Source organism: Melanerpes formicivorus, unplaced genomic scaffold (genome assembly GCF_026170545.1).
Source record: "Melanerpes formicivorus ecotype bairdi unplaced genomic scaffold, bMelFor1.0.p_v2 SCAF_86, whole genome shotgun sequence".
In the NCBI taxonomy this organism is placed as follows: Eukaryota; Metazoa; Chordata; class Aves; order Piciformes; family Picidae; genus Melanerpes; species Melanerpes formicivorus.
Window position 1 is genome coordinate 1,477,182 of NW_027142438.1, and position 27,116 is coordinate 1,504,297.

The 27,116-nt window shown below is 50.1% G+C and overlaps 1 protein-coding gene across 4 annotated transcripts in view; it reads left to right on the forward strand.

Moving 5' to 3' along the window:
- RNF144A (ring finger protein 144A) overlaps positions 1 to 27,116 on the forward strand; it is a 96,339-nt gene that overhangs the window by 14,899 nt on the left and 54,324 nt on the right. For all 4 annotated transcript variants that reach the window (XR_010990690.1, XM_068165196.1, XM_068165198.1 and 1 more), the window contains one exon: positions 18,936 to 19,081. Coding sequence is in view for 3 of the 4 variants with exons in the window: in XM_068165196.1 (XP_068021297.1) it covers positions 18,936 to 19,081 (146 nt within the window). In the remaining variant the exon portion in view is untranslated. The remainder of the gene's footprint in view (positions 1 to 18,935; positions 19,082 to 27,116) is intronic.

The following is a 27,116-nucleotide window of genomic DNA, read 5'->3' on the forward strand; positions in this document are numbered from 1 at the left end:
CAGATCTGAGACTGCACATCCCCCCGTGGCCTTGGGCCTAACTAGGCCCATGGCCGGGAGATCTCTCCCCCAGTTACCAGGTGGCGGAGAGGAAGGAAAGAGGAAGTGCCAGACCCCGCCGTGAGACTTATAGTGGTGCAAGGGATCATGGTAGGAAATAACCTAATTTCCTGTGTCCACCCACTGGGCTGGACTTCTGGACGCAGGAAACACCCCTGTAGCAGAGGGCACCCAGCCCAAACTATGACAGAGGGCTACAAAGATATCAGGGGAGTAGAACATCACTCCTGTGAGGAAACATCTGACCAGGGCTGGTGGTGGCAGGGTGAGAGGGAGTGGAATGAAGCTGGGAGAGGGGAGACTGAGACTGGAGACCAGGAAGAACTTCTGGAGAGTGAGGCTGGGGAGATACTGGAACAGGTTGCCCAGGGAGATTGTGGACCTCAGAGCAGCCTTCCAGGACCTGAAGAGGCTCCAGGAGAGCTGGGGAGGGACTTGTGACAAGGGCTGGGAGTGCCAGGATGAGGAACAATGGCTTTGAGCTGGGAGAGGGGATATTGAGGAAGAACTTCTGGAGAGTGAGGCTGGGGAGACTCTGGCACAGGCTACCCAGGGAGGCTGTGGCTGCCTCCTCCTTGGAAGTGTTGAAGGCCAGGCTGAATGAGGCCTTGAGCAGCCTGGGCTGGTGGGAGGTGTCCCTGCCCATGGCAGGGGGTTGGCACTGGGTGATCTTTGAGGTCCCTCTCTGAGAGCACTGTCTCTCAGCAGCATTCCCATCTCTTCACTCAACAGCAAGTGGCAGCTTGTGGCAATAAAGTGCTCTTCTGGGAGCTTCCAGCTGCCACTGTGAGAGATTAATGCAACTACCAATGTAATACATACAGACTGCCCAGGGAGGTGGTTGAGGTTCCATCCCTCAAGGTCAGGCTGGACAGGGCTCTGAGCAACCTGATCCAGTGGAGGATGTCCCTGCTGAGTGCAGGGGGTTGGACTCGCTGAGCTTTGGAGGTCCCTTCCAACCTGTCTCGGTCCGCAGAGGGAAAGAGACTCAGTTCTTTTGAATATTCACGTGTTGTGAAATTAGAGGCACAAAGGAGGCCAAAATGTCAACAGCTAGACTATTTATTACATAAATAAAGTGGAAATAAGAAGGGGAGAGAGAGAGAATAGAAAGAGAGAGAAGAGGAATTATATTACCACACCCCTCACCCCCCCAAGACAGTTCAAGTCTGTGGAGGAAAGGTGCTGCAGGAGATGTTGGGTTTGTAGAGAAACGGTGCTGAGGCTTTGGCTGGAGAAGATATGTGGTCCTCTGGGCAGCCTCTTCAGCTCCATGAGTTGCAGCAGGCAGAACTTAGGACACGGAGAGAGGGTTCAGTCTGCTTCTTCCAGGCTCCATGGCCTCTTTTCTCCAGAGCAGCATTGTCCCAGGCTTTTCCATCTCTCGTGCTTTCTTTCTCAGCGGCATTGTCCTTCTTCTCCATTTTCCTTCTTCGTTTTTCTTCTTCCGAGCCAGTAGTGGCTCAAGTCTTTTATACAGTTTTTTAGTCCTTAGGTATGTGTCCAAGTATTGTCCCTCAGGAATTCAGGGGCCAGGAAATCATCCATAGGTATCGTTCCCCAGGAAATCTTTCTGTGCATTTCTGTGTGTTTGGGCAGGGGTCTGGATGGAGGGGGGAGGCTTCTGCCTCCTCCTTTATTAGAATAAACCTTCATAAGAATAAACCAAACCAGGTTGGAAGAGACCTTCAACATCATCGCGTCCAACCCATCAACCAATCCAACCCACCCAAACAGCTAATCCATGACACCAAGCACCCCATCAAGTCTCCTTCTGAACACCTTCAATGACGGCGACTCCACCACCTCCCCGGGCAACCCATTCCATAGCGCAATCACTCTTTCTGTATAGAACTTCTTCCTAACATCCAACCTGAACCTCCCCTGGCGCAGCCTGAGACTGTGTCCTCTTGTTCTGGTACTGGGTGCCTGGGAGAAGAGACCAACCTCTGCCTGTCTACAACCCCCTTTCAGGTAGTTGTAGAGAGCAATAAGGTCACCCCTGAGTCTCCTCTTCTCCAGGCTGAGCAACCCCAGCTCCCTCAGCCTCTCCTCATAGGGCTTGTGTTCCAAACCCCTCACCAACTTTGTTGCTCTTCTCTGGACTCGTTCCAGCAAGTCAACATCCTTCCTAAACTGAGGGGCCCAGAACTGGACACAGTACTCGATGTGTGGCCTAACCAGTGCAGTGTACAGGGGCAGAATGACCTCCCTGCTTCTGCTGGCCACACTGTTCTTGATGCAGGCCAGGATTCCATTGGCCCTCTTGGCTGCCTGGGCACACAGCAGGCTCATGTTCAGCCTACCATCAACCAGCACCCCCAGGTCCCTCTCTGCCTGGCTGCTCTCCAGCCACTCTGACCCCAGCCTGTAGCACTGCATGGGGTTGTTGTGGCCAATGTGCAGAACCCAGCACTTGGATGTGTTAAATCTCATGCCGTTGGATTCTGCCCATCTGTCCAGCCTGTCGAGGTCCCTCTGCAGAGCCTCTCTACCCTCCAGCAGATCAACTCCTGCCCCCAGCTTGGTGTCGTCAGCAAATTTACTGATGATGGACTCAATCCCCTCATCCAGATCATCAATAAAGATGTTAAAGAGGATGGGGCCCAGCACTGATCCTTGGGGCACACCACTAGTGACTGGCTGCCAGCTGGATGTGGCACCATTCACCACCACTCTCTGGGCTCAGCCCTCCAGCCAGTTCCTAACCCATCGCAGTGTGCTCCCATCCAAGCCATGGGCTGACAGCTTGGCCAGTAGTTTGCTATGGGGGACGGTGTCAAAGGCCTTGCTGAGCTCCAGGTAGACTTCATCCACAGGCCTCCCCACATCCACCAGGCGGGTCACCTGATCATAGAAGGAGATCAGGTTGGACAGGCAGGACCTGCCCTTCCTAAATCCATGCTGGCTAGGCCTGATCCCTTGGCCATCCTGTAAGTGCTGTGTTATTGCACTCAGGATGACCTGTTCCATGATCTTGCCTGGCACTGAGGTCAGGCTGACAGGCCTGTAATTCCCTGGCTCATCCAACCGGCCCTTCTTATGGATGGGCACCACGTTGGCCAGCTTCCAGTCCTCTGGGACCTCTCCAGTGAGCCAGGACTGCTGGAAAATGATGGAGAGTGGATTGGCCAGCTCATCTGCCAGCTCTCTCAGCACCCTAGGATGAATCCCATCTGGTCCCATGGACTTGTGGGGATCCAAGCAGCTAAGGAGAGTTCCCACCACCGCCTCATGGAACATAGGGAAACTGTGCAGCTCCCTGGCTCCTTCTGCCAGCTCTGCAGGCCAGCTGTCAGGAAGACGTTCTGTCCTTCTAGTAAAAATTGAGGCAAAGAAGGTGTTAAGTATCTCTGCCTTTTCCTCATCCTTTGTTACAATGTTCCCCTCCGTGTCTACCAAGGAGTGGAGGTTGTCCTTCCCCTTCCTCTTACTATTAATCGATTTATAGAAGGACTTTTTGTTGTCCTTCACAGTAGAGGCCAGTTTAAGCTCCAAGTGTGCTTTTGCCTCCCTAATTTTCTTCCTACAAGACCTAGCAACATCCTTAAACATTCTGTGGGTTGCCTCCCCTCTCTTCCAAAGGTGATACACCCTCTTTTTTTCCCTTAGTTCCATTAAAAGTTCATGAACCATCCAGGCTGGCCATCTGCCCCGGCGGCTCATCTTCCGGCACATTGGCACAGCCTGTCCCTGAGCCTTCAACAATTCTTCCTTGAAGTAGGTCCAGCTCTCCTGGACCCCTTTGTTTTTAAGGGCTTTATCCCAAGGAACCCTCTGAAATAGCTCCTTGAGTAACCCGAAGTCTGCCCTCCAGAAGTCCAGAGTGGAGGTCTTCTTGCTGCCCCTCTTGGCTTGACCAAAAACCGAGAATTCAATTATCTCGTGGTCACTGGACCCCAAACACCCTCCAACCACCACATCGCCCACCAGTCCTTCCCTGTTGGTGAAGAGGAGGTCAAGCATAGCCTTGCCCCTGGTAGGCTCTCGCAGCACCTGGGATAAGTAGCTGTCCTCCATGCATTCTAAGAACCTTCTAGACTGTCTCCTCTCTGCCGTGTTGAGTTCCCAGCAGATGTCAGGCAGGTTGAAGTCGCCCATGAGAACAAGTTCCGGAGATCTTGAGACAGCCCTAAGCTGCCTATAGAATGCTTCATCAACATCTTCCTCCTGGTTGGGTGGTCTATAACAGGAAATCATCCTTCTCCATCTACATGCCCCCACACTCCTTACACATCAGGAAACAGGTGGTGAATCCATTGTCTCACCATCCTCCCTTCCTGGGGTATCTGATGGCTGGAAATGATTTTGTCCTGAAGGCTTGATGGCCGTGTCCTTGGGCCATTGTTGTAAGCCAGCTGCAGTCCAGTGTTATCATGATGCAATCGCAAGGTGATTTGCATCCAGGATCGGTAGACAGGATTCCAGTGAGCTATGTTATCTTAGCACCTTCCAAGAGTCGTTCAAGTGGCTCTGCCCAACACATATCAGCTATTGTCTGGGTAAGCAGCAAGTGATTTTATCTTTGTTGAGTGTGAGAAACTGGTTATAATATTTGGCTTTCGCAAGGGGAATTACTGGGGACTGTGGGGCTCGATCGTTGGGCTGATGGTCTGTATTGTGTGGGGTATTGGGAGAGAAAGGTGAGGCGCCAAGAGGTCTAAAGACTGTCCAGGTCAAAAGTGCAGGTTTTGTCTCAGTCCTGATGGAGAGGGGTGGGAGCGTATTGGGGAATATATGAATATGTACATTTTAATATATGAATATGTATGTTTGCTGTCTATATAAGTTCAACTCATGTTGTTAGGGTGCGCCTCTAGCAAACTCACTATGCGACCAGTGCTGTGTTGCCTTTATTTTATAATAAACTTGTTATAGATTTTCAGCAGTGAGTTCGTTTCTCACAATTTGGTGACCCGTACGTGATTACCCTGTCTGCAATGGCTTTCGGGGCCCTTCAGAAGGGGGGGCGCCCCCGCCGATTTCGGCGGCCCGGAAGGAGGACCCTGGAAGCCTCTTGGAACACGGGTAGATCCAGCCAATGTTATAGGATAAAGGCAAGGGAAGGAGCTCCTGGAACTAGCCTGTAATTCTAGTGCACAAAGACCCAGGCAAGAAAAGGACTGTAAGTATTGTCCGGTTGGGCGGGTATTGAGGTCAGTGAGAGTGTGTGCATGCATGAGACGTGGGCTGGACAGTCCGGATCCGCGAAGCGAGTGCAGAGTCCTTCTAACTGTGTTTCCAGTATCCCGCGAGGGGCTTGGCCAGTGAAGGGACGAAGCGGTTGGTGATGGAAAGCATGGACCTCGGGAAATGGGGCAAGGGTCAGGTTTAGAGCAGCCCCGGGGAACATGGGAGCAACAAGGGTACCCAGGGATATACCCCCGGACAGTCCTCTGGGGTTGCATATTGGAGGCACAATACGCAGGATAAGGATAAGGCAAAAAGGATAATGGAGGAAGGGCCTAGAGAGAAAAGTAGATTGTGGGAAGGTTGGGCATTTGAAAGGAGAGTGCCCAAGAAGAAGAGAGATCTTAAGGGGTTTTTTTTAAGCTTAGTTGGATCGGCTTTGGGCGGGCCTGGAGCCGGGGCCATTAGGGTAGGGGCTGCACGTAGAGCAGCCGGAGCTGCAAGGCCAGTGTCAGTGTTTGCACCAGCACCTGCGGTAGTGCGGCAGGTGGAGGAGGAGCTGTTGCGGGGAGAGCTACAGTGGCTGAGACGTGCCCACCAGGGACTGGTAAAGGATCAGGCCCAGGAGGTGGCCAGGCTCAGGTCGGAGAAGGAGGGTGTTGTAGTTTGGCTGGGTGCCCTCTGCTACAGGGGTGTTTCCTGTGTCCAGAAGTCCAGCCCAGTGGGTGGACACAGGAAATTAGGTTATTTCCTACCATGATCCCTTGCACCACTATAAGTCTCACGGCAGGGTCTGGCACTTCCTCTATCCTTCCTCTCCGCCACCTGGTAACTGGGGGAGAGATCTCCCGGCCATGGGCCTGGTTAGGCCCAAGGCCACGGGGGGATGGTAGTCTCAGATCTGGCCAGCTGAGACTAGCCTAGCAGTGGGGGGGGGGGGGGGGGGGAAGGAGGATCCCTGGGGGTTTTGGGTGCACCCTCAGGTGGGGATGGGATCTCTCTGGGTCTGTTTTGGGGTTTCCTCTTGTCACTGTGTTTCTAATTCTCTGCACGCACTCACTGTTCTATTTAAACTTTCCATCACTTTTGCAATCCGTTTGTCTGAGTCGTTATTTCTGCACGTGGTGGGGAGGGGGTCTGCCCCAACCCATTACAGAGGGTTACTCGTGTTACCAAGGTTCCTAGAGGGGGTGTGGAGAGCGAGTTTTAGGGGCAAAAGGGGAAAGGTTTAAAGTCCCGGTAGTTAAGGATGTTAAACTGGTTACTGAAGCTAGAATTGAGCTAGGGTATATCTTAGTGTAGTACTAAGTGCAAGATGTAATTTACTAGGGAGAGATAGTTCAGTTGGAAATAAGGGTATCTCGGGAAGACGGGCAGATGACAGTCAGAAGGAAATAGAGGGGGGTTCGGTGTAGATAACTTGTTGATCTCGGGAGAAGGGGCAGTTGGGGTTGGAAGGAGGATTGTGTCTTTTCAAGCCCCAAGGCAGGGATTGTTTGGATTGTGGATAGTCGGGTTTGTGAGAAACGGACTCACTGCTGAAAATTTATAACCAGTTTACTATAAAATAAAGGCAACACAGCGCTGCGCGCATAGCGAATTTGCTAGAGGCGCACCCTAACAACATGAGGTGAACTTATATAGACAGCAAACATACATATTAATATATTAAAATGTACGTATTCATATATTCCCCAACACGCTCCCACCCCTCTCCATCAAGACTGAGACTAAACCGGACTGAGACTAAACCGGACTGAGACAAAACCTGCACTTTTGACCTGGCCAGTCTCCAGACATGTTGGCACCTCACCTTTCTTCCCCAATACCCCACACAATACAGACCATAACCAACCAATCAGCCCAACGAATCAGCGCAACAATCAAGCACCACAGTCCCCAGTAATTCCCCTTGCGAAAGCCAAATATTATAACCAGTTTCTCACAATCCCTCCCCTTCTTTCTACTACATTTGGCTTGAGCCATAATAACCTAACTTGGCAACAATTCTACAACAAGCAAAATAATTCCAATTTAAACTTCCTGGTAAAGGGAATGGAATAACAATTGCTGTTCCGTGCCTGAAAATATTTCCTCTTTTACTTTAATAGGCACCATACACAGGGAGTGGCTATGGTATAATCCTGGGAATTAGGAGTCCGGTTTGACTTGCAACTCCACTCACATGGCCTATGGGGTTGCTGCCCACAGCCATGGTTCTAGATCTTCTTCGTGGCAATTACAGAGGTCTACCCGGTCTTGCCTCCTTCAATCCCACCAATATTCTGCTTGGATTATATCCCCGTGTCCAGGGAGGTTTTATGTTTTCAGGCAAGGACCATTACCACTCCTGCTCTGATACTGGAACTCGTCTGATGACCATCCTTAGGTCCTCCATTTGGGGTACCACAGTCCATTCGGTGGATGGATCCACAGGTCCTTTAACTCTTGTTGTGTGTGTCCATCCTCTCTCGGCTGTCCGCACTGCAGTCTCTGTAGTAAGCAAGACCTGAAAGGGTCCTTCCCACTGAGGTGTAAGTGTTTGTTCTTTCCACATTTTTATCATAACCCAATCTCCTGGTTTAAATTCGTGGATTTGGAAATCCAAAGGAACTGACTGAGATAACATCCCTTGAGCCCGTAAATGTTGTAATGTTCTCCCAATTACCATCACATAATTTCTAATGCTTTTGCCCCCCAATTCATAATTAGCCATTTCCCTCCCACCTTGTAAATAAGGTAGCCCAAACATCATTTCATAAGGTGATACACCAACATCAGATCTCAGCTGTGTCCTGATCCGGAGCAGGGCCGAGGGTAGGCACTTAACCCATGTCATCTGGGTCTCAATCATTAATTTGGTAAGGGTTTGTTTCAGTGTTTGGTTCATTCTTTCTACTCTTCCCGAGCTCTGTGGGTGCCAGAGGGTATGAAGTTCCCAATGTATGCCCAAACTGTCCATTAATTGTTGGACCACCTTTGATGTAAAATGAGTGCCTCAATCAGAATCTATCCGGTGTACCAACCCATACCTGGGAATTATGTCTTCCAATATCACTTTAGTTACTACATTGGCGGTTGCTCTGGAGACCGGCACAGCTTCTACCCAATGTGTCAAATGATCCACTAGAACTAGGAGGTATTTCCATCTGTTTATCTGAGGTAGTTCAGTAAAATCTACTTGAATAGCTTGGAAGGGGCGTAAGGATATGGTACGTCCCCCAGATGGAACCTGCCTCATGACTTTCTTGTTTACTTTTTGACATACTAGGCATTTGCTGGTTACCTGCCTAGCTATCTCATAAACTCCAATAGAGACATAATCCCGTAGGAAATGATCACACAGAGCTCTTGTTCCCCAATGGGTGTTAAGGTGTAATCGCTCAAGGATTTTTCGGGCTAAGGCTTTTGAAATCAGTTGTCTCCCATCCTCCAATTTCCAGATCCCTTTTTCATCTTTCCTCCCCCCTATCTTTTCAAGTGCCTGTTCCTCTGTAGGAGTGAATACTGGTGATTCCTCCTGTTCACCTGATGCTGTTACCTGTATATGGAGGACCCTCTCCTCTCCTTCTTCTGCTACTTGCTTAGCTTCACTGTCAGCTAAGTCGTTCCCTCTAATGATTAACGAAGTTCCCTTCTGATGTCTTTTTACATGAACCACTGATATTTCTTCTGGTAGTTTCAATGCCTCTAAGACTTCCCTGATTAGAGCTTCATGAATCAAATTTTTCCCTTTTGAATTTAACATCCCCCTTTCTTCCCAAATTTTTCCAAATGTATGAACTATTCCAAAAGCATACTTAGAGTCTGTATAAATGGTTCCCACTTGTGGTAGGGTTGGAAGGGTAAGGCCAAAAAGCCTCCTCCCTCCCCCCTGTAAATTAAAGGGAAAGAAAATTGAAGGGAAAGGGGAAAAAACCCCCACAGCTGAATTAGCAAAGCAGTGGAGCTGTATATTTACAAAGCAATGTAGGATATGCAAGGGAATATATACAAATTTACAATATTTACAATATATATGAAAATATACAACAGAGTAGCACAGAAATGAGAGTTCCCCCCTCTGCTGAGGGGGTTCCCCACCTCCGCTCTCCCCCTTTTCCCCAGAGTGGGTTAGAAAAAGAGAGAGAGAAAAAAAGATTAGAAGCAGTTGTGTTAATTGGAAAGCAGTTAATACAGGCCTTATCAATTTCAAGGCCAAAGCCTTGGCCGAAAGCCCAGGAGCTGCAAGCTGCTCCCCGAAGGAGAAGCGGAAGAAAGACTGAAGATAAAGTGCCGGAATGCCCAGGATACCCTCCTGCACTCCCAGTTCAGAAGGTGCTTCCTCCCACTCTACCAATGAAATTACTTTAGATCCTTCTTTTCGTTTATCAACTTCCGTCCACCATATTCCTTTTCTTAAGGGGACAGGCTCAACCGGTCACACCACTTTATTCATTAAAAGGTGCAAAGCCCGATTCAGTGCATATAACTCACAGGTCTGAGATGACCAATGGGAGGGTAATTTCCCTTTCTCAATCGTTTCCAATCTTAGCCCATCAACCACTGCATATCCTGACAAGCGTTTCCCATTTACACACCGAGAGGACCCATCCACAAAATATTTCTCCCCTTCTGGTAATTCCTGTTCAAATAAATCTTCCCTTGTTTTAGTCTGGTATTGAATAACCTCCAGACAGTCGTGTACTAAAGCTTCAGTAGGCTCCCCGTATAAAAATTGAGCTGGATTTAGGCTTTGGCTAGTGGAGATTGTTAGATCTGGACCATCAATCAAGATTGCTTCATATTTTAAAATCCTAGAATCAGTTAGCCATTTTTCTGCTTTTTGGTTCAGTATATTTCTCACTGAATGGGGAGTATATACTTCCAATTTTCCTCCTAGTGTTAATTTTCTACTTTCTTCCACCATGAGTGCTGTGGCTGCCACTGCTTGAATGCATGCCGGCCAACCTCGGCTTACAGGATCTAATAACTTTGATAAGTATGCTACTGGTTTACGTGACCCTCCCCATTCTTGAGTCAGAACTCCATAGGCCACCCCTCCTTCCACATTAACAAAGAGTTGGAATGGCATATCCAGGGAAGGGAGGCTCAAAACTGGAACAGTAGTCAAAGCCTTTTTAATTGTTTCAAATTTCTCCTTATCTTCCCCTGTCCAAACAAAGTTATCATCTCCTACTAATTTTTCATATAAAAACTTGACTAACTGGCTATATCTCTCAGTCCATAATCTACAATATCCTAGTAACCCTAATAATCTTCTGACTTGTTTCTTTGTTTTAGGGGCTTGGAGAGATATAATCCCTTCTACTCTTTCAGGATCTATCTTCCTGGCTCCATTACTTAACCACAGTCCTAAATATTTAACTTCAGGTTCCACAAATTGTAATTTGCTTTTAGACACCCTTAATCCTGAATTTCCCAGGAAATTCAAGAGGTTTATGGTGGTCCTTCTAACTTCAACTGCCCCTTCTCCTGAAATTAATAAATCATCTACATATTGTGTGATTAAAACATCCTTTTCCTGTGGAAATGACAATAACAATTTTTCCAGGTTTTGACCAAATAGATTGGGAGATTCTGTAAAACCTTGGGGTAATCTGGTCCACCTCAATTGTTGCTTTCTCCTGGTGACTGGATCTTCCCATTCAAAGGAAAAGATATCTCTACTGTTTTCAGCTAATGGGCAGGCCCAGAAAGCATCTTTAAGATCTATTACACTATACCATTTATGATTTGGAGGTATGTGACTCAACAATGTGTAAGGATTAGAAACTACAGGAAACCGAGTCACAGTTCTCTTATTCACCTCCCGCAGGTCTTGCACCAACCTGTAAGTTCCATCCTCTTTCTTTACTGGTAGTATGGGGGTGTTATGCGGGGACATGGGGTCTGTGTTGATAGGTTGGACTTGATGATCCTCGAGGTCCTTTCCAACCTAAGTGATACTGTGATACTGTGACATACAAGGTTCCAAGGTTCCCTCTTTAAGGAGGCGGTCTATAACTGGCTTTAATCCCTCTCTCCCTTCTTTAGGTATGGGATACTGTTTTACTCTGATAGGATGTTCTGGTTGCTCTATAGTTACTTGTATAGGTTCAATGTCTAAGCTCCCTCTATTTTCTTCACTGGCCCAGACTTCTGGGTTAATCCCTGCCTCATCCTCAGTGTTTAATTGTAATATTCTGACCCTCATCTGCCCCTCTTCTGGAACTACCCCTATGCCCAATTGAACTTGTAAATCTCTCCCTAGTAAATTACATCCTGCGCTTGGCACTACCAAAATATCTCCTACCCCAATTCTAGCCTTAGTTTCTAATTTAACATCCTTAACTACAGGGACTTTAAACCCTTCCCCCTTTGCCCCTAAAACTTTTACAGTATTTTTACTCTCCACACACCCTTCAGGAACCTTGGTAACACAAGTACGTTCAGCTCCTGTATCTACTAAAAATTCTAAAATTTCTTCCTGGGGTCCTACTTTTAATTTTATCAAGGGCTCCTGTTGGTATTTTTGCCCCAGGTAAAAGAGTCCCTGACACCCCTATTGCTGATCTTCCTCAAAAACTTTAAGATCTCTCTTCCTCGTTTGACAATCTCGTTTAAAATGCCCAATTTTCCCACAATAATAACATTCAGTGCCCTTACTTCCAGTTTGAGCATTCCCCAGGTCCCAGTGAGGCCTGGGGGTTTTATCCCTCATAGGTCGAGGAGGTGGAGTGTGGGAGAATTGTGTTTTCTTCTCAGGTTTCCCCACCTGACCTGCTTCCCTCATGCTGGCTACCATAATTTTGGCCTTAGCTTTTGCTTTTTCCTCATCTCTACGCACATACACCTTCTGTGCTTCCCTCAATAATTCTTGAAGTCCTCTATCTTGCCAATCTTCTATATTTTCCAATTTCTTTCTAATATCTGGCCAGGAATGAATGACAAAATTTACCTTTAACAATATCTGGCCATCCTGACTGGTGAGATCTATTCTTGAATATTGCTGTATATTTTTCCGTAACCTCTCAAGCCAATCAGTAGGGGTTTCCTCCCTTCCCTGTTGACTATCAAATGCTTTTTTTGTATTTTGCCCCCTGGGTATTGCTTCCTTTATGCCTCTAATAACCAAGGTTCGATATTCATTCATGTTTTGTCTGCCCCTATCGTCATTATGGTTCCAATTAGGAGAAGCTAGGGGCATCTTTTGATCACCTGGAGGTCCCTGCTGATTTTCCCTTTCCCAAATTCTCATTCCAGCTGTCCTAATCATCTGTCTTTCCTCTGAAGTAAAAAGGATTCCCATGATTGATTGCATTTCTTCCCACATGTAAATATTTGGCCCAAAAAATTGATCAAATTGTTCTGCTACTCCAATTGGGTCTTCCAGGAGACCTTTTAATTCCTTCTTAAAGTTTCTCACCTCAGTAGAAGTGAGAGGGGTATTTACATATCCAATTCCCCCATGCGCTCCCCCCAGGGGCACCTCTCTCAAAGGATATAATGGCACTCCTTCATGTGGATTGTCTGAGTCAGTAGACTCTTCCTCTAAAACCATGACATTTGCCTGTCTTCTAGTTTGCCTACGTCCTCTCCTTTGGCGGGTGGATTTAGATGGGGGAGGACTAAGGGTTGGGCTAGTGTGTCCCTCTGCAGGGGGGGCAGGGGCTGTTGCTGCCGAGGGGACGGGGGCTGCAGGGAGGACGGGGGCTGTAGGGAGGACGGGGGCTGTAGGGAGGACGGGGGCTGCTGGTACTGCAGGGTTATAAGGTGGGGGTAAGTGATTCAGTGGTTCCCACTTTTCAGGTTCTGGCTCTTCCTCTTCCTCCACCTTAAAAACCGTTACTGTCGCTGCTGACCAGACGTTGCCTTTCCAGCAAGCGGCATATTCACTCTCCTCCTGATTAAAAGGCTCCTTACTGTTAACATAAAGGTTGAGAGCCTGACAGATCCATCCTTCCGAGGACCCACATTGGGGCCAAAATAAATTGTCTGATCTGATCATCTCTCTAGCCCATTTCTCCATACAATAATATATCATTGTTCCCTTATCTTTATCCCGCGTATTAGGATTCTCTTCCCAATACACTAATTGTAACCCCAGAGGGCTGTCTGGGGGTATATCCCTGGGTACCCTTTCGCTCCCATTTTTCCTGGGGCTGGTCTGTTTACCCGACCCGTGCCCCATTTCCCGCGGTCCACACTTTCCATCACCAGCCGCTTTGTCCCTTCACTGGCCAAGCCCCTCGCGGGAGATTGGAAACGCAGTTAGAAGGACTCTGCACTCGCTTCGTGGATCCGGACTGTCCAGCCCATGTCTCACGCACGCACACACTCTCACTGACCTCAATACCCGCCCAACCGGACAATACTTACAGCCCTTTTCTTGCCCGGGTCTTTGTGCACTAGAATTACAGTCAGTCACGACAATTTGGAGCTCCTTCCCTTGCCTTTATTTTATAACTTTTGCTGAATCTACCCGTGTTCTGAGAGGCTTCCAGGATCCTCCTTCCGGGCCGCCGAAATCGGTGGGGGTGCCCCCTCTTCCGAAGGGTCCGTGAAGTCGTCGCAGGCAGGGTAATCACGTACGGGTCACCAAATTGTGAGAAACGAACTCGCTGCTGAAAATCTATAACAAGTTTATTATAAAATAAAGGCAACACAGCGCTGGGCGCATAGCGAGTTTGCTAGAGGCGCACCCTAACAACACGAGTTGAACTTATATAGACAGCAAACATACATATTAATATATTAAAATGTACATATTCATATATTCCCCAACACGCTCCCACCCCTCTCCATCAGGACTGAGACAAAACCTGCACTTTTGACCTGGACAGTCTTTAGACATGTTGGCACCTCACCTTTCTTCCCCAATACCCCACACAATAACCAACCAATCAGCCCAACGATCGAGCCCCACGGTCCCCAGTAATTCCCCTTGTGAAAGCCAAATATTATAACCAGTTTCTCACAATAGGATCCAGGCCGTTCGGTGAGTTTTGCCTGGGTAGGGGTCCTGGCTCCGGGGTCCCGGAATTTCACTGTGGGTGATGATTCCAGGATTCTGGATGGCAGTCAGGTGGTCTTCACAGCCCTGGAGAATTCGGGCTGTGAAGGGGCAGCGTTGTTTCTACGGTCTAGGGGCTGTGCAGACTGGTCGTCTGTAGGGATCGGGCGATCAGCGCTGCGTCCCGGTGTCCAGTGTCCCAGTGGTGAGGGGCCCGGTTTCGGGGTTTTGGTATCCTGTGGTCTGGTTTCTGGAGGGGCCTGGGCCGTGGGGGCCTGCGTCGTGGTGGCGGTCACGGGTTTGACGTCCTGGTTTGCGGTGTTCCAGCGGTGGGGGACCCGGGTTCAGGAGTTTTTTGTATCCTGTAGTCGGTTCCTTAGGGGGGCTTGAACTGTGGGGGCCCGTGGTGTGGTCACGCTCGCGGGTCTGACGTCCCGGTTTCTAGGGGGGGACCTCGGTTTGAGGGACCTGCTTCAGGAAGGTTTTTTTCTGTAGTTTCAGGCTTCCGCAGGAGGGCAGGGACCTGGGCTGCGGCGGGTGAGGGGTTTTTTTTTGCGGTTTGACTTTGCAGGGGATCGGCACAGTGAGGGGGGGGGGGGGGTCGGTCGTTCGCAGGGAGCGGGCTAGGGGCTCGGAGCTGGCGTTTCAACTGCCTCGGCTCGGTTTTGACCCCCGGGCAGTGATTAGTGATCAGGAGAATGGGACAAAAGCAAGTCATCAGAACTCCCTCCCATTCCTATCTCAGAGAGCGTGTTAGGGATCATATTACAGTATTGGGATGATGAGTTGAGAAAAGGAAAATCAATGAAAAAATGCTTTATCTTTTGATGATTGGATTTGCCAAGCTTTGAACCATCATGTGAATTCTAAAAAGTGTTTTAGTAGGGAAGAAGCTGAATATGCTGCTGTTTGGATTAGGGCTTCACGCCCTACCCTTGTTCCCATATTTTAGGACAAAGACAAGGAAAAGGCAGACAGGCTGGCATGAGAATATGGGAGAGGTAAAATCAGAGTGGGGGGGCCACCAAGAAATCAGAAGTGGCCTAATCAAGATCCTCAGTGGGACCATCAACAGCTTCAAGGGAGACAGAACATGGGAGGTAATACAAGGAATTGAAGAAGCTGTGCCCAGAAATTTTGATAAAGCCTATAGTGAGCATCAGAGGAAGCCTCCTATGGAGTGGATGGTAAGATTAAAGAGAAGTTTGCAGCTCTATTCTGGAATAGATCCCAGTTCTGCAGCTGGGGTGATACTTCTCAGGATGCAGTTTGTGGCAAAACCATGGGCAGATAGTAGAAATTGGAAAAGATCGAGGATTGGCAAGACAGAGGTTTAGAGGAATTACTACGTGAGGCTCAGAAGGTCTTTGTAAGGAAGGATGAAGAGAAACAGAAGGCAAAAGCTAGAATGTTGGTAACTGCTGTAAGGGTACTGTTGATTATAGATAGAGAGAAAAAAAAAAAGAAGGTAAAATTCTTATATGATAAATTAGCCCTCAATAGTAATATTAAATGGAGTCCAGAAGATGATGAGTGATTGGATAAATAAAAAGAATGTTGATTGATGCTCTGTTTTAAATTTGCCTGGCATGGACAAATCATTTGATCTTTTTATACATCTATATGGGGTGTTGACCCAGGACTGGACTGGAAGTAAAAATCCTGTAGGGCATTGTTCCAAGTTATTAGATTCTGTAAGTAGGTGAGGGCCAATTTGCTTATCAGCGGCCTTTATTAGTAGAGGAGGCCCAGAAAGCGGCTTTTTGTTTTGTTCTGGTCTGGCTGGAGAAGAGCTGTGGTCCTCTGGGCAGCCTGGGTCTGTAGAGCAGCATTTTCCCGGCTTTCCCTTCCCAGCAGCATGGTCCGTCTCCTGTGTTTTCCTTCATCTCCGTTTTCCTTCTCCCCAACACACCAGTAGTTGCTTAAGTCTTTTATACAGTTTTTAGTCCTTAGGTATGTATCCAAGTATTGTCCCTCAGGAATTCCAGGGGCCAGGAAAACATCCTTAGGTAAATGTCTATAAAACCAAACCAAACCAAACCAGGTTGGAAGAGACCCATCAACAAATCCGACCCACCCAAACAGCTAACCCATGGCACCAAGTACCCCATCAAGTCTCCTCCTGAACACCTCCAATGACGGCAACTCCACCACCTCCTTGGGCAGCCCATTCCAATGGGCAATCACTCTTTCTGTATAGAACTTCTTCCTAACATCCAACCTGAACCTCCCCTGGCGCAGCCTGAGACTGTGTCCTCTTGTTCTGGTACTGGCTGCCTGGGAGAAGAGACCATCATCCGCCTGTCTACAACCTCCCTTCAGGTAGCTGTAGAGAGTGATAAGGTCACCCCTGAGTCTCCTCTTCTCCAGGCTGAGCAACCCCAGCTCCCTCAGTCTCGCCTCATAGGGCTTGTGTTCCAAACCCCTCACCAACTTTGTTGCTCTTCTCTGGACTCGTTCCAGCAAGTCAACATCCTTCCTAAACTGAGGGGCCCAGAACTGGACACAGTACTCGAGGTGTGGCCTAACCAGTGCAGTGTACAGGGGCAGAATGACCTCCCTGCTCCTGCTGGCTACACTGTTCCTGATGCAGGCCAGGATGCCATTGTCCCTCTTGGCTGCCTGGGCACACTGCAGGCTCATGTTCAGCCTGCCAGTCCAGATGTTCAGATGTTCATGTTCAGATGTCCCGGTATCGTTCCCCCCAGAAATCTCTCTGTGCATTTCTGTGTGTTTTGGGCAAGAGGTCTGGATGGGGGGTGGAGTGGGGCCCTCCGCCTCCTCCGTCTCCCTCCAGACAAACCCCCACACTCATTACACATCAGGAAACAGGTGGTGAACCCATTGTCTACCCTTTCCAGGGTACTTGATGGGTGGAGATTATCTTGTCCTGAAGGCGTGAATGGCTGGGTCATTGTTGTAGGCCAGCTGTGGCCCAGTGAGCAATGTTATCTTTGCACCTTCCAAGAGTCCTTCTAGTGGCTCTGCCCAACACATATTGTCTGGGCAAACAGCAAGTGATTTTATCTTTGTTGAGTCACACCAAGAGAGATAAACTTTTAGTCTCTCACACACTTCTTCCTGAGGGCATATTTGTTCCCATGCAGCAAAGTGATCTCTTTTTTTTCCCCCTCTGCACTCTCTCACTTTTTCCCTCCCCCCTTTGCAATGTTTTTTCCATCCCTTCCTCCAGGGCTTTGAAGAGCCACCACACCCAGGTTATTTCAGGATGCTGCTCTTGGGCAGGGCTGGCAGAAGCCACAGTGGCACCAAAAGCTGGTGAGCAGCCCAAGGAAAGTGCAAGGTCAGGAGAAGCTTTGGCTCTGGCACATCATTCAGGGGCTGCATGAAAGGCTCCTGCCCTCTGAGGGGCTCCTGCATGGGCAGCAGAGGAGTTGGTGGCCTGGCTATTTGTGGTGCTCTTGGGAATCAGAGAATCCTAGAATGGCTCAGGGTGGAAGGGACCTCAGAGATCATCTGCTCCTCCACCCCCCTCTGCCATGCCCAGGGACACCTCTCAGCTACATCTGGCTGCCCAAAGCCTCATCCAGCCTGGCCTGGAACACCCCCAGGCAGGAGGCAGCCACAGCCTCCCTGGGCAGCCTGTGCCAGAGGCTCAGCTCCCTCCTGCTGAAGAACTTCTTCCTCAGCTCCAGTCTAACCCTGCTCTGCCTCAGCTCCAAACCATTCCCCCTTGGCCTGGCTCCAGACCCCCTCAGGAGAAGTCTCTCTGCAGCCTTCCTGCAGGATCCCTTCAGGTCCTGGCAGGCAGCTCTGAGGTGCCCCTGGAGCCTTCTCCTCTGCAGGCTGCACAGCCCCAGCTCCCTCAGCCTGTGCTCCCAGCAGAACTGCTCCAGCCCTTGGCTCCCCTTTGTGGCCTCCTGTCGTAGTTTGGGCTGGCTGCCCTCTGCTACAGGGGTGTTTCCTGTGTCCAGAATTCCAGACCAGTGGGTGGACACAGGAAATTAGGTTATTTCCTACCATGATCCCTTGCACCACTATAAGTTTCACGGCGGGGTCTGGCACTTCCTCTTTTCTTCCTCCTCCGTCAGCCGGTAACATGGGGGAGAGATCTCCTGGCTTTGGGCCTTGCTAGGCCCAAGGCCACGGGGGGATGGGCAGTCTCACATCTGGCCAGCTGAGACTAGCCTAGCAATGGGAGGGGGAAGAAGGAGCCCTGGGGGTCTTGGGTGTACCCTCAGGTAGGGATGGGATTTCTCTGGGTCTGTTTTGGGTTCTTTTCTCTTGTCACTGTATTTCTAGTTCTCTGCACGCACTCACTGTTCTATTTAAACTTTCCATCACTTTTGCAATCTGTTTGTCTGAGTCGTTATTTCTGCGCGTGCTGGGGAGGGGGGCCTGCCCCAACCCATTACACCTCCTCTGGCCTGGCTCTAACAGCTGCTTTAGGAGGTGGGGATTTCAAAGTCCCTTTGCTTTCTGTGTGTCTCTGGCATCAGAGGGTGGCAGGGGTTGGCAGGGACCTCTGGAGATCTGAATTCACAGATTTCCTTGCTGTGGCAGGGACTCTTGGAGGTCACCTTGCCCAAGGCCCTCATCTTTCAGCCTTGGACAGACTGATCTGGTTGGAGGTGTCCCTGCTGAGTGCAGGGGGGGGTCACTGTTCATGGATGCTTTTGACCCAGGGAGCAGGCAGGCAGGCAGGAGGGGCCAGGCAGGTTTGCAGCTCCAGCACTGCTCCAGCTAAGCCAATCAAGTCGTTTCTGTGTCCTTTTGTGTTGTTTTCCAGAGTGCTCTGCAATGACTACAGCAAGATACAGACCTACCTGGGACTTGGTTCTTGACCCATTAGTGTCCTGCAAGCTTTGCCTTGGGGAGTACCCTGTGGAGCAGATGACAACCATAGCACAATGTCAATGCATCTTCTGCACCCTGGTGAGTCCTGAGGAGCATAAAACCAACCCCAACCCCAGTTCTGGCTGCACAACTCATGGAGCCGGGTGGGCTTTACCCTGAGGTCTTGATGCTGCAGTGGAAAGAAAGATTGCTGCCTATCTGACCTGGGCTCATTTAGCCTGGAGATGAGGAGGCTGAAGGGAGACCTTCTGGCCCTCTACAACTCCCTGAAAGGAGGTTGGAGCCTTTGGGGTTAGGCTCTTCTCCCCAGTAACAAGGGATAGGACAAGAGGAAATGGCCTCAGGTTGCACCAGGGGAGGTTTAGGTTGGACATGAGAAGAAACATGAAGTCTGATCTTGAGTGTCTCCAGGGCTGGGGCCTAAACCACATCCCTGGGCAGCCTGTGCCAGGGTTTCCTCACTCTTATTGTGAAGAATCTCCTCCTGATGTCCAAAGCTTCCTCCTGATGGCCAACCTCCCTGAAAAGAGGTTGGAGCCAGGAGGGTGTTGGTCTCTTCTCCCTAGGATCAAGTGGCAGGGTAGGAGGAGATGGCCTCAGGTGGCACCAGGGGAGGTTTGGGTTGGAGATGAGGAAAAATGTCCTTGCTGCAAGAGTGGTCAGGGACTGGCACAGGCTGCCCAGGGAGGTAGTGGAGTCCCCAGGCCTGGAGGTGTTGCAGAACCCTGTGGCCATGGCACTTGGGGCCATGGTTTGGTGGCCCTGGTGGGGTTGGGTTGCTGGCTACACTCAATGACCTTGGAGCTCTTCTCCAAGCCACAGAATTCTGTGAGTCTCTGTGGTTCTCCCAGCATGAGTGGAGATACAGTTGGTGAATTCATTGCCCTTCTCTGTTACACTCTTGGTGTCAGGGAGGGATAGGACTGGGGGGGATGGAGCAAAACTGGAAGTGGGGAGATTGAGATTGGATGCGAGGAAGAAGTTGTTCCCCATGAGGGTGGTGAGAGGCTGGCACAGGTTGCCCAGGGAGGTGGTGGAAGCCTCCTGCCTGGAGGTGTTTGCAGCCAGGCTGGATGTGGCTGTGAGCAACCTGCTGTAGTGTGAGGTGTCCCTGGCCATGGCAGGGAGGTTGGAGCTGTCTGAGCCTTGAGGTCCCTTCCAGCCCTCACAGCTCTGTGACTCTCTGATTCTTTCCATTTGGGGTGTTGGGTTTTTTCCTTCTGGTTTTTGGGTGGGTTTGAGCTTTGGGATTTTTCTGAGCCAAAGCCCAGTCTCCCTTCAGTGTTCTTAAAAGGCTTCTCCAGCCAAAACATTTCCATGGTTCCATGAAGAAAGCTCCAACCCAAGCAGAAAAATGTTTCCAAGTAGAATGGTGATTGACACGGAGACTAAACTGCTGAGGTCCTCCCAAATTGTAGATCCTCTGCAAAGCAAGGAGGATATGAGCTGCTAAAAATAGCCCTCCAGATATAGCCCCAGAGAGAGATTTATGTCAGCTGGGATCCAACCACAGCAGAGCCAGGAAATGCTGGGTGGCATTTTCTACAGTGCAGAACACAGAATTAACCAGGGTGGAAAAGACCTCAGAGATCATCAAGTCCAACCTCTCACCCAACACCATCTGATCAGCTAAACCATGGCACCAAGTGCTTCATTGAAGCTCTTCCTAAACACCTCCAGGGATGGTGACTCCACCACCTCCCTGGGCAGGACATCCCAATGGCCAATCTCTCTTGCTGGGAAGAATTTCTTCCTCACCTCCAGCGTAAACCTCCCCTGGCACAGCTTGAGACTGTGTCCTCTTGTTCTGGTGCTGGGTGCCTGGGAGGAGAGACCAACCCCCACCTGGCTACAACCTCCCTTCAGGGAGTTGAAGAGAGCAAGAAGGTGTCCCCTGAGCCTCCTCTTCTCCAGACTAAGCAACCCCAGCTCCCTCAGCCTCTCCTCACAGGGCTATGCCCCAGACCCCTCCCCAGCTTTGTTGCCCTTCTCTGGACACCTTCCAGCATCTCAACATCTTTCCTGAACTGAGGAGCCCAGAACTGGACAAAGGACTCAAGGTGTGGCCTAACCAGTGCAGTGTACAGGGGCAGAATGACCTCCCTGCTCCTGCTGGCCACACTGTTCCTGATGCAGGCCAGGATGCCATTGGCCCTCTTGGCTGCCTGGGCACACTGCTGGCTCCTGTTCAGCTGCTGTCACCCAGTCCCCCTGGTCCCTTTCTGCCTGGCTGCTCTCAGCCACCCTGACTCCAGCCTGTACACTGCATTAGGATTCACAGGAATGTTTTGGGCTGGAAGGGACCTCAAGGACCATCCAGTTCCAACCCCCTGCCATAGGCTTGGACACCTCCTACTAACCCAGGTTGTCCTAGGCCTCATCCAGCCTGGCCTTGAGCACCTTAGGAAGGCAGTGCAGGAGAATGCTGTTGACTGCCTAAGCCTTACACCAGAGGTGACACTGGAGAGCAATCCCTTGTCTTCTGCAGCAGCAGCACCTTCTTAGGAGTGAGTTTGTTGTGGCTTTTCCAGGAGGTTGCTTTTCTAAGTAATGAAAATGCTCACCAGAAGTAACTTCAAGTGGTTTTCAGCTCAGCTTTGGTGGTTTGGGTTTTTTTGTCCTGTAAAAATTACCTGAGGCTCCAAGTGAACAGGGTAAGGGCTTGGAGCAGCCTTCCAGTCCCTGCAGGGGCCTGCACCAGAGCTGGGGAGGGACTTTGGACAAGGGCTGGGAGTGATGGAATGAGAGGGAATAGATTGAAGCTGGAAGATGAGAGATTGAGACAGGAGATGAGGAAGAAATCCTTGGCAGTGAGGCTGGGGAGACACTGGCAAAGGCTGCCCAGGGAAGCTGTGGCTGCCTCCTTCCTGGAGGTGTTCAAGGCCAGGCTGGATGAGGCCTTGAGCAGCCTGGGCTGGTGGGAGGTGTCCCTGCCCGTGGCAGGGGGTTGGCACTGGGTGAGCTTTGAGCCCTCTTCCAACCCAAAGGATTCTGTAGGCTCAGTGATCCTGAAGGTCTTTACTAGCTGACATGATTCTGTGATTCTCCAGCCAAGAATCACAGCATGTTAGAAGGTTGGAAGGGTCCTGTGGAGGTCCTTCAGTCCCAACCCCCTGCCAGAGCAGGGTCACCCAGGGCAGGGCACACAGAACACATCCAGGTGGGGCTGGAAAGGCTCAAGAGGAGACTCCACAACCTCTCAGGGCAGCCTGCTCCAGGCCTCCAGCAGCCTCACCCTCAAGAGCTGTCTCCTCCTGCTGAGGTGGAACCTCCTGGGTTCTGGCTCTCAGCAGCTGTGTTCCCAGAAGGTTCAGCACAAGAAGTGCCCTTTGGCTGTGTTGTTTTGAGGAGGTGGTGGCCAGTGGTGCAGCAGGGCAAGGAGCAGGCCCTGCCCAGTGCTGGGGGTGGGGATGCAGTGTGTCACTGCTTGGGAGATGTGAGGAAAGGGAAGCAAATGGAACAGGCTCTGGCAAAGGGCCCAAAGAGCTTGAGGAGGAAAATTAAGCACATGAATGATTGGTGATGGCAAAGCTCTTTCAGTTTGAGAAGTGTAAGTGCTGGCATTAAAAATGAATGCATCATCCTCATCATCTTCATCCACACATGGTGTCTGCAGAGGGAGGGGAAAAGCAGCAGCAAGAGCTGGCAGTGTCATCAGGGCACCACTGAGACCTCACTCAGCCTAGGAGCTGCTTCCAGCAGAGCTCAGCCTGCTGTGCTTGCTGCCAGTGACTAGAATAGAATAGAATAGAATTAACCAGGTTGGAAAAGACCTCAGAGATCATCAAGTCCAACCTCTCACCCAACACCATCTAATCAGCTAAACCATGGCACCAAGTGCCTCACCCAAGCTCTTCCTAAACACCTCTAGGGATGGTGACTCCACCACCTCCCAGGGCAACACATCCCAATGGCAATCTCTCTTGCTGGGAAGAACTTCTTCCTCACCTCCAGCCTAAACCTCCCCTGGCACAGCTTGAGACTGTGTCCTCTTGTTCTGGTGCTGGTTGCCTGGGAGAAGAGACCAACCCCCACCTGGCTACAACCTCCCTTCAAGGAGTTCTAGAGAGCAAGAAGGTCTCCCCTGAGCCTCCTCTTCTCCAGGTTCTCTTGGCCTACTCCACCACTCAACCCTGCAAAGCCCTAAGTGAAGGCAGCTCAAGCAGCTAGGAGGTGAGCAGCTGTCTGCATGAAAGCCCTGCTCATCAAGAGGACATTGGCCATCATCTGTCACAAGTGGAGTCCTTAACATGGGCAAAGGACTTGCCACAAGGGCTGGGAGTAACAGTGGATTGAAGCTGTAAGAGGAGAGATTGAGACTGGAGATGAGGAAGAAATTCTTGCCAATGAGGGTGGGGAGAGCCTGGCACAGGCTGCCCAGGGAGGCTGTGGCTGCCTCCTCTCTGGAGGTGTTCCAGGCCAGGCTGAATGAGGCCTTGAGCAGCCTGGGCTGGTGGGAGGTGTCCCTGCCCATGGCAGGGGGTTGGAACTGGATGAGCTTTGAGGTCCCTTCCAACCCAACCCATTCTGTGACTCTGTGAAGCATCCAGTCTGATGTTCCAATATGGGCGACGGAGATTAGAATCAATACGGCTGACCAATATGATCGAGTATTGTACCTTTATTGTTCCAGTGTTGCAGGCCTATGGTGCAGGCCTATGGTGCAGGCCTGTAGTGCGAGTATAGCACAGTAAAGTAAAGTGTAGAAGAAGAAGAGACAGGAAAGGCAGAATGTAGCAAGGGAACTTCTACAATTTATATAAACTCGGAGTGCCCTGTTGGCATGGCTTCATTGGTTCCCATGGCACTATTACAGATTATTGGTCCAACTACTAATGACACGCAAGGTTTGTTGATGCAGGTGCATGTCCTGTTGTCCCAAGATAACTTTCCATGTTTATAGCTACCAGTGTCTTGTTTTAGTTACATGCTGCAGGCACAGCACTGTTTTGCTATACTGCTAGCTGGCTCTGCATTTATGCCACCATGACAGGCTCTAGGCCTACACTGCCAGATTGCTCACACTGCTCATCGCTGGCATTGCCACATTCCAAGGAATGGATTTGTTGTCTCTGAGTAGGAGACAGAGAGAAGGAGGCTCTGGCAGCAATGCTCCCTCAAGGTCATCCAGGGAGTGCCTTGTTCCTCTGTGAGCCAAGCAGCAGCTCTTGTGTGGGTAGCAAGTGAAGCTCCTGCTGCCCTGGAGCTCTGAGAGCTCAAATCTGGCAGCAGATATTTGTAGGTGAGAAGGGCTCTGGAAGCAGCTGAATTTCTTCTGCAGTGACCTGGATGAGGGCATCCAAGCACCTTGGAAGGTGACACTAAGCTGGGAGGCAGTGCTGACCTGGTGGAGGGTAGGAAGGCTCTGCAGGGAGACCTGGGCAGGGTGGATCCAAGGGCTGAGGGCAGTAGGGTGAGATTCAACAAGGCCAAGTGCTGGGTCCTGCACTTGGCTCACAACAACCCCTGGAATGCTTGAGAGAGAGTGGCTGGAAACTGCCCACTACAGAAGGACCTGGGGGTGCTGAGGGCCATCAGCTGAAGGTGAGCCAAGGTGTGCCCAGGTGCCCAAGAAGGGCAATGGTTTATTTGGGTGCATGAGAACAGTGTGGCCAGCAGGTCAAGGGAGGTTTTCCTTCTCCTCTGCTCTGCCCTGCTGAGGCCACACCCGAAGGATTGTGTCCAGTTCTGGGCTCCCCAGTTGAAGAGAGACAGGGAGCTGCTGGAGAGAGCCCAGGGGAGGGACACAAAGCTGCAGAGGGGCCTGGAGCAGCCCTGTGAGGAGGAAAGGCTGAGTGAGAGCCCTGGGGCTGGTGAGCCTGGAGAAGAGCAGCCCCAGAGGGGAGCTGAGCAATGCTGATCAACAGCTATAGGGTGGGAAGCAGGAGGACAGGGCCAGGCCCCTGTGAGTGGTGCCCAGGGGCAGGCCAAGGGGCAGTGGGCACAAACTGGAGCCCAGGAGGTTCCATCTGACCATGAGGAGAAACTTGTTTGGTGTGAGGCTGCTGGAGGCCTGGAGCAGGCTGCCCAGAGAGGCTGTGGAGCCTCCTGCTCTGGAGATATTCCAACCCCCCCCCGGCCATTGTGCTCATGGGCAAGCTGCTGTGGGTGCCCTGCTGGAGCAGGGGAGTTGGACTGGGTGCTCTCCAGAGCTGCCTTCAGAGCTGGACTCAAAACTTAAAGTTGCACTCTACCAATCCACCAATGAAATACGTTTAGACCTGTCCCTTGTTTACAAAACATTCAGCCATACAGTCCCTTTCTTAAAGGCACAGCCTCAAACGGTCACAGTCCACTCCTTCTAAACAATTTCATTGGCTGTTCATACTGTCCATCCAATCCAAAACAATATTTACAGTTCGTAAGTAAAGTTCATAGTATATTCCGGCTATACTCAGATGTAGATGATTCAAAAGTCCAAGAAAATCAGGAAACAAGAAAAATGGAAAACAGTTCATCTCTTCACCAATGAAGCAAAGAAAAGGAAAACAGGGAATCTCAGGGTCTCTTAGTTGACTCAGGGCTCTCAGGGTTTCTCAGGGTTCGCGCACCGTAGATTCCTCGTAGATTCTTCCTTTGGACGCGATGTAGCTGCACAACAGTTTGAAATTAAACTCTTTCAGCTAAAGTTAAATTTCTTTGTGGAATACACTGAATTTCACCATTCTCTTGCATTACCCAATAAGTGTGACCCGGACCTTCAGCTGAAACCACCCCTCGGACAGGTTTAGCCTCTCCTGAGGGAGAAAATACCCAAACAGTTTTACCTAACAGATTATATTCTCTAACAACAGGAACTCTATCGCCTTCTACTTTCTGTAGCAGATCTGAATGTGCAGGTCCAGCCCGATTCGCTGAACCTGTTCTATTTACCAGCCATGTTGCTTGTGCCAAATGTTTTTCCCAGTTTTTCAAAGATCCACCCCCCATATCTTTAAGAGTCGTCTTCAACAAACTGTTGTAGCGTTCAATCTTCCCTGCAGCTGGTGCATAGTAAGGAATATGGAATATCCACTCAATACTGTGCTCTTTTGCCCAGTTCTTTACAAGGTTGTTCTTGAAATGAGTTCCGTTGTCTGACTCAATCCACTCTGGAGTTCCGTGTCTCCACAGGATTTGTCTCTCCAGACCGAGAATGGTGTTGCGTGCAGTTGCATGTGGAACTGGATAAGTTTCCAACCATCTAGTGTTTGCCTCTACCATAGTAAGCACGTATTGCTTACCAGAACGAGAATGTGGTAGAGTGATGTAGTCAATCTGCCAAGCTTCACCATCCTTGTACTTGGACCATCTGTCACCATACCACAAGGGCTTAAGTCGTTTTGCCTGCTTAATAGCAGCACAAATGTCACAGTCATGGATGACTTGTGTGATAGCATCCATGGAAATGTTGATGGATCTGTCACAAGCCCATTGGTATGTTGCATCTCTGCCTTGATGTCCTGATGAATCATGTGCCCACCGAGCTAAGAATATCTCACCTCGGTGTTTCCAGTCGAGATCAAGATTAGAGTCCATGTCTACTTGAGAAACTCTTGCAACTAGATCTGCCTGATGGTTGTGTTGCTGTTCCTCAGTAGCTTTGCTCTTAGGAATGTGAGCATCAATGTGTCTCACCTTCACTGGAATTCTCTCTACTCGATCAGCAATGTCCTGCCACAGGTTGGCTGCCCAAATGGGTTTTCCTTTCCTCTGCCAACCACTCTTCTTCCAGTTCTTTAGCCAACCCCATAGAGCATTGGCTACCATCCATGAGTCGGTGTAGAGATAAAGCTTTGGCCATCTCTCACGTTCAGCCACGTCGAGAGCTAGCTGGACAGCTTTTACCTCTGCGAACTGACTGGATTCTCCTTCTCCATCTTTCGCCTCTGCAACTCGGCGCGTTGGACTCCACACTGTAGACTTCCACCTTCGCTTGTTTCCAACAAGATGACAGGAACCGTCTGTGAACAAAGCATATTTCTTTTCATCATCAGAAAGGTCATTGTAAGGAGGAGCTTCCTCAGCACAAGTTACTTTCTCCTCTGGAAATTTAGTAAAGTTGGTACCTTCAGGCCAACTTGAGATAACCTCCATTAGACCAGGTCTTTCAAGATTTCCCATTCGAGCTCTC